At 44.8% G+C, this 7,500-nt stretch overlaps 1 protein-coding gene across 1 annotated transcript in view; it reads left to right on the top strand.

The window, feature by feature from the left end:
- The window catches only part of slc8a4b (solute carrier family 8 member 4b), a 177,686-nt gene that overhangs the window by 97,981 nt on the left and 72,205 nt on the right, over positions 1 to 7,500 (top strand). Inside the window, exon 9 of the mRNA XM_063186250.1 lies at positions 135 to 631. Within this exon, the coding sequence (XP_063042320.1) occupies positions 135 to 631 (497 nt within the window). The remainder of the gene's footprint in view (positions 1 to 134; positions 632 to 7,500) is intronic.

The raw sequence follows: 7,500 nt of genomic DNA, 5'->3' as shown, positions 1-7,500 counted from the left end.
TGAGGTATTAAAGTCTGGTGTGCCATGTCACTGTCCCTTAATACTTGCAACCCATCGAACCTGTGTTCCGCAGAGTGTTTGTGACATCACAATGAGGACCGACAATTCACTTTTGTGATCGCATTCCTCTCCAGGTGGACTTCCGCACCGAGGACGGCACTGCCAATGCCGGCTCGGACTACGAGTTCTGCGAGGGCACGCTACTCTTTAAGCCCGGTGAGTCCGTTAAAGAAGTCACGGTGGGCATCATTGACGATGACATCTTCGAGGAGGACGAGTACTTCTACGTGCGCCTCAGCAACCCGCGCATCGTGGGCTGGGCCGACGGGCACCCCCCTGGCGTAAGTGGGTCGGAGCTCCCCGGTGCGCCCACCTACCAAGCGGCGCTGGGCGAGGCCCACACGGCTACCGTCACCATTTACGACGACGACCACGCCGGCATCTTCACGTTTGAGAGCGACGCCACGCGCGTCAGCGAGAGCGTGGGCATCATGCAGGTGAAGGTGATGCGCACGTCGGGCGCCCGGGGCCTGGTGGCCGTGCCCTACAGGACCATCGACGGCACCGCCCGCGGAGGGGATGACTACGAGGAGGCCGTGGGCAAGCTGGAGTTCCAGAACGATGAGACCATGTGAGTAGCCTAAATAATCTATGATTTATTTATTTAGTCAGTTGATCGTTTTATAAATGAATCATGTAGCAGTTGCTGAGAGATACATATGACAGGTGGATACATATGATAGATGGATGGATGGATGGATGGATGGATGGATGGATGGATGGATGGATGGATGGATGGATGGATGCGGGTTGTTGAGTTTATTTGATGTAAACATATGTGGGGGGTGGATGTTTTCACAGACAGGTGGATGGACATTTGGTGTTATGGTAGAGGTTGTTTGTTGTAAAAACATTTTCACAGGCAGTCATACAAGGGGCTGTTGTGGTGTTGTGGTGAGGCATAGGCCTATTTGATATCCCGAGACTTTGAAGTTGTTTTGCTAGTGTGTAAACGTGTGATCCCTTCACAGATAAATGGATGGTGATGATGTTGTTGGTTGTGGGTCATGGTGAAGGGTATTTGAAGGGTTTTTGATATCCTGAGACTTTGAAGTTGTTTCGTTAGTGTGTGAATGTGTGATCTCTTCAAAGTTAGATGGATGATGATGATGTTGGTGTTGGTTATGGGTTTGCCTAGCCTGTGTGGTGTCATCATAGGCCTGGGTATTTCGCCATACTGTCTTACGCATGGGCCACATTTCACAACATCAGACTGGTTTTGACTTAGATTTATTGTGACAGAAACATTTTCAATGTTGTAGCCGATGCTGATGTCAAGCATAACATCAAACTACATCCAGGGGTTTAAAATGCTTAACTTGTTCATTGTTAATAATAGTCCATTGCCATTCGCAGTCAATGGAAATCAAACCGAACAGTGATGAACCTTGGTAATGTGGCCATTCTCCTGACCAAACTGAGGAGTAGTTTATCCGACATACCATCCGATTATTAGCTCCACATTTGTATACTTAGTGTAAGCCATTTTGTATGTTATTATCTGTTGTATAATCACCTACTGAAAAAGGCTGAATGTGATGGCGTGATGGTGACAGAGTGGTTCTATGATTCTCTGGATCGTGGTGTGCAGATTAGAAAGCAGTCACATCTGTTCCTTGCATCTCCCCATCTGCTTGGGTGAGCAAGCAGAAGGTGGAGGGTGTTTGATGTCTGGAGTTAGTTTTCTTAGTGAGTAAACGCTCGATAGGTAGATCTGTCTCTCTCCTTTCATCCGTCTTGTTCGCTTATTTCCTCTCGCCCTTCTTCTTCGTCGTCTTCCTCTTCCCCCTTGAGTCAGGGCCAGAGGCACACTCTTTCAAGTCGGCAGTCTTATTCTCTTCGCTGAAGAGGGTTTGTTTACCTAAACCAAGGTCACTCTTGTGTGTGAGCTAAATAGGGAAAACGTTTTTTTTTTTTTTTACCTTGAACGTACAGTACACTGTGCCAGTAGCCATTGAGCCTGTGTGCATTTACCGTTGAACACTAAAAGGAGACAATATTTTTGCTCCCTGGATGAACTCTATGCCAGTAACCACTGAGGCTGTGCATTTATCCTAAGCATGAAATTGAAGGGCCATTTGGACTTTCTGATTGGATGCGTTGATGTTTTGTCTGTGGGGGAATGTTTTGGAGGGCCGGATGTTTGATGTGATATTTGATGTTTGTGTCGGCCTTAGTTGCCATATTGTTTTTGTTCATTTTGTTGCGCTTGAGGCAGTTTAGTCTTTAGCCTCTCGTGTTTTGTCTCAGTTTTCTGGCTTAGGTCTGTTGATGTTTGTGTTGTTGTTGTTGCTGCGTGTGTTTGTGTGTGCGTGCGTGCGTGCGTGCGTGCGTGTGCGTGCGTGCGTTTATCATGACATGCATGCTTGCGTGTGTTTGTGTGTGTGCCAGCCTGTGATGTTGACAATTCTTCTGCAGACCTCATACTGCATTATAGTGTGGTAAAGTGCATCAGAAATGGCACTCATTGCAAAAACCCACTCATGTGCAATAGCCCCATCAAAGCCATTTGCGCACTACATCATGTGGGGAAGAACACACACGATGTGGGGAATAAGTGAAAAGGGACAAGAAAAAAAAAAAAGAAAAAATGAAAAAAAAAAATAACTGAGGTGCAGGGAGAGGAGGTGTGCATATTGTATGGAAAGGTGGAAAGAAGTGGAAAGAGAGAGGATTGGAAGAACAAATGAAAGCTTATTCCTGTTCTACTTGTAAAGGGCCTTGTTTGGTGTTTGATTTGCTAGCATGCCCATGTAACACGCGGCAAGTAACAAGGCATGTATTGTTTAACAAACGTTCGTCTTGTATCAATCAATACAGGCTTGTACATTATTGTATATTGTGTGTAAACACATGCACACGCACGCACACACGCACATGCAAGCACAAACAGTACGAACATAGAGGATAGAGATAGAGAACACTAGAGATTGAGAGCACAGAGAGTAGAGTAGAATACAGTAGAGTATAGAATGCAGGAGAGTAGAGTAGAGTAGTAGAGTATAGTATAGTAGAGTAGCGTAGAATACAGTAGAGTAGAATACAGTAGAGTAGAGTAGATTAGAATACAGTAAAGTAGAACACACTAGACTAGAGTAGAATACGGTAGAGTAGAATACAGTAGAGTAGAGTAGAATACAGTAAAGTAGAACACACTAGACTAGAGTAGAATACAGTAGAGTAGAGTAGAGTAGAGTAGAGTAGAATAGAGTAGAGTAGAGTATAGTAGAGTACAGTAGAGTAGAGTAGAGTACAATACAGTAGAGTACAGACAGACAGACAGATGTACAGTTAAGAGACAAAATGGAAGAAAGGAAGGTGGGGAAGAAAGAACAAAGAAAGAAAAATAAGAAGAAACAGAGAGGAAGAGAGAAAGAAAGAAATAAAGACAGAAAGAAAGACAGAAAGAAGAAGAAAGATGGATAGTGTCAGAAAGGAAGCATGTTGGCCAGAGCGTGGGTGCCTAGCTGCCATCTGATTTTGTCAGCACTGGGGTAGAGCGGAGCAGGAGACATCACTGCAGCTGACAAGAGGGGCAGCGGGTCACAGAGGAAGGAAAGAAGAGTGAGTGTGTGTGTGTGTGTGTGTGTGTGTGTGTGTGTGTGTGTGTGTGTGTGTGTGTGTGTGTGTGTGTGTGTGTGTGTGTGTGTGTGTGTGTGTGTGTGTGTGTAGTAATGCATGTTTGTGCATGGTCATGTGTCTTCAAACACATACAAGCATGCATGTGCACGCACGCACGTGCGCGCGCACGCACACACACACACACACACACACACACACACACACTCACACACACACACACACACACACACACACACACACACACACACACACACACACACACACACACACACACACACACACACACACACACACACACACACACACACCACTTTCATTTCTTTCTCTGCTCTTTTTCCCTCTCCCTCGCTCTTGGCTCGCTCATGAGCAAATAGAGCCAGTTTCTCATATCCAAACTTTCAAAGCCTTCTCCCTCTTTTATTCTCATTCTCTCTTGTTTGGCTGTTCTGTTTAATCTCTATTTGTATTCCCTTTCCAATCTCTCTCTCTCTCTCTCTCTCTCTCTCTCTCTCTCTCTCTCTCTCTCTCTCTCTTCTCTCCTCTCTCTCTCTCTCTCTCTCTCTCTCTCTCTCTCTCTCTCTTCTCTCTCTCTCTCTCTCTCTCTCTCTCTCTCCCTCTCTCTCTCTCTCTCTCTCTCTCCCTCTCCCCCTCTCTCTCTCTCCTCTTGATTTCTGCGTCTTCTCTTGTGTGTCTGTATCTCCCAGTAACCCAATTATTCTCTCTCCCCTCAGTGTTGCCCTGCATCTGAATTAATAACACTTCAATAACGTATATTTGCCAAAGATTCCCACAACTGCATCGTTAATTAGCCGGGCCAATTAAAGCGAGTGCATTTAGACATTTTTTGATCCTCTGAGTCTTTTTTTTGTTTTACACTCTTGCACGGTTAAAAGGGGAACCGATATTGCAATTACAATAACACAACAGACAGTATTTCTATAGATATCTATAATGTATTATCCAGTTTAGCTGCATATGTGAAGGTACATTTCCAAACGGAGGAATGATTTCACACTCCATGTACGAAAACATTTGGCAAAAACATATGGAAATTAAACTGCCCATATAATGCCATGCCCCATAGACCTGACTTCTCTGAAATTGTTTGACGTTAACTGTCCTTTAGTGAAATGAATGATACCAGAGTGGTGTACTAAAAAGAGAGACGTGGCGCTCCCATATTACGCCACACTACATTACACTTAGCTGACGCATTTATCCAAAGCGACTTACTGTTATTACATTTCATGTTATTGGTTACGGTTCTTGGACCAACGCGGAGGTGTAGGGAGAGGTAAGGTGGGATTCAAACCTACAACCCCCAGATTGAAAGACCAACTCCCTAACCACTAGGTTTCAATTGACTGTTATATTTCAACTTAAATGGTAAATGTGCAAAATCAGAACAGCCAACTTTGTTGAATTAGTACTCAGGTGATCTAGCAATGCTGACAAGAATGTATAGCAAAGATGGGTTTGTCTTTTTAGGCGAGCATAAAACCCTGTGGCCACATTTGTGGTAAGTTCAAAGAATGTCTCTGCTCTTGATGTACAGTTTTGAAACTCATACAGCATTAGCAAGAGCTGTTCTTCAGCTAAGAAGACTAAGAAGAGATATGATAGATAAATAGATCGAAAGCTTTTATTATCGCCAAAGAGAAGTTCGTTTTCACCATCACCATAGCTTGTTACAGCCAATATGAAGACATAAAGAATACAAGACAGGCATGGGGACAACACCACCACAGAGATCAGAGATCAGACTAGTGTGCTGTGATTGTTTGCTTGTTTTAATTACTGATGAGTGTCTTAATTAAAGACTTTTCCATACATCATCAGCGGGCTATGTGAACGTGTTTTAAATATTTGAAAAAAAAGAATTAAATATTTATGTGTTTGTGTGTTCATTGTAAGTCAACGTCAACAGTTTGTTGTAATATTAATAGAACAGCAATGGCACAAACATAAGTAAGGGTTAACGTTCGGCGAGAAGGTCGCTACCGTGGAATAGCAGCACGACAGAGAGAATCTTTAGACACCGACGCGGAGCGGAGGGGTCTTGTTCTCTCTGAAGTGCTGCTATTCCACAAAGCGACCGACTCGCCGAAAGTTAACCCGCTTATTATATGGATATACTTAAATGATTCACACATGCGGGGTCATTTCTTTAGACCTATTTAATGTTAAGATTGTTGCTGCGCAAAACAAAACAGTGTCGTTGTTGAACACCGCTAGGCAACAGCTAGGTAGGCCTAGGCTAGCCAGGACAACAGGTGTTGTCTATCACAGCAGCTGATTAGAGTGACAAAGACCGGACCCCCTGCGGAGTGATATGAAACATTCGCTTTAGCCACTGACTTGTATACAAGCCAGTGGCTTTAGCAGTGAACGTCTTGTTGCCATTGACAGCGGTAGCCAGGACAACGGGTGCTGTCTATCACAGCAGCTGATTAGAGTCTTGATGAAAAGTCGCTTTAGCAGTGAAAAGTCTTGTTGCCATTGACAGCGGTCTGTTATAGACCAACCCGTCCGTTATCGAAAAATAACAGACGTCCGAACGTTGAAATGAATGGAGCCCCGTTGAAATGAATGGAGCATTCGACAGATGACGTCACAACCATATAATAACATATATATAACTCACATGTGCATGCACACACACACACACACACACACACACACACACACACACACACACACACACACACACACACACACACACACACACACACACACACACACACACACACACACACACACACACACACACACACACACACACACACACACACACACACTCTTCCTCCCTTCCTTCCTCCCGCCAGTCAGTTTGTTGATGCAGTTTGTTTATTGGGACATGGGACATGGTACTCCTGTCATGGATGACGCGTCTGACCCCATTAAGGTGTCCCATAATTCACTGCTTATGATGACGTGTGTGTGTGTGCGTGTGCGTGTGCATATGCGTGTGCATGTGCGTGTGAGTGCGTGCGTGCGTGCGCGCGCGCGCGTGCGCGCCTGTGCTCATCTGTATGTGTGTGCATTAAAGTTCTGGAGAAACTTTTTTGCCATCTTGCAATTGACTTATACACAGACCTTATAAGGCTTGCCTAGATCTCTTGTCTTTTGCCAATTACTTTAGCAGTGCAATGTACACTGCTTGCAGTGAAAATGTATCCATGTAAAACAGGGCTGGAAAACAATAGCTTAAGCAACAGTAGGCCTAGTTAAGTGAAATGTACATCAATGTAGGCATGTAGGCAATGTAGGCATTTTGTAGGGGGCTGACAATTTGTTCAGTCATGATAGTGTGTGTGTGTGTGAGAGAGAGTGATGTAGGACACAGCATGTCTCAATAAAAGTAGATCAGTGTCCCTGCAGGCGCTGGGTAATGGCGGCCGGCTCCTGACTGCTCCAGACTGCTCGGCAACCTGTTCCCCAGCAACCATGACCCACATGGAGCACAACCAAAACAAACCCTCCTCCTCCTCCTCCTCACTTCTCCTCTCCTCTCCTCTCCTCTCCTCTCCTCTCCTCTCATCTCCTCTCCTCTCCTCCTCTTCTCTCCTCTCCTCTCCTCTCCTCTCCTCTCCTCGCCTCTCCTCTCCTCGCCTCTCTTCATCTCTTCTTCTCTTCTCTTCTCTTCTCTTCTCTTCTCTTCTCTTCTCTTCTCTCCTCTCCTCTTCTCTTCTCTTCTCTTCTCTTCTCCTCTCTTCTCTTCTCTTCTCTTCTCTTTTCTCCTCTTTTCTCCTCTTTTCTCCTCTTTTCTCCTCTTTTCTCCTCTTCTCTTCTCTTCTCTTCTCTTCTCTTCTCTTCTCTTCTCTTCTCTTCTCTTCTCTTCTCTTCTCTTCTCCACTT

The sequence above is a fragment of the Engraulis encrasicolus genome, chromosome 21 (assembly GCF_034702125.1).
Source record: "Engraulis encrasicolus isolate BLACKSEA-1 chromosome 21, IST_EnEncr_1.0, whole genome shotgun sequence".
In the NCBI taxonomy this organism is placed as follows: Eukaryota; Metazoa; Chordata; class Actinopteri; order Clupeiformes; family Engraulidae; genus Engraulis; species Engraulis encrasicolus.
This window is presented reverse-complemented; position numbering and strand designations above follow the sequence as displayed.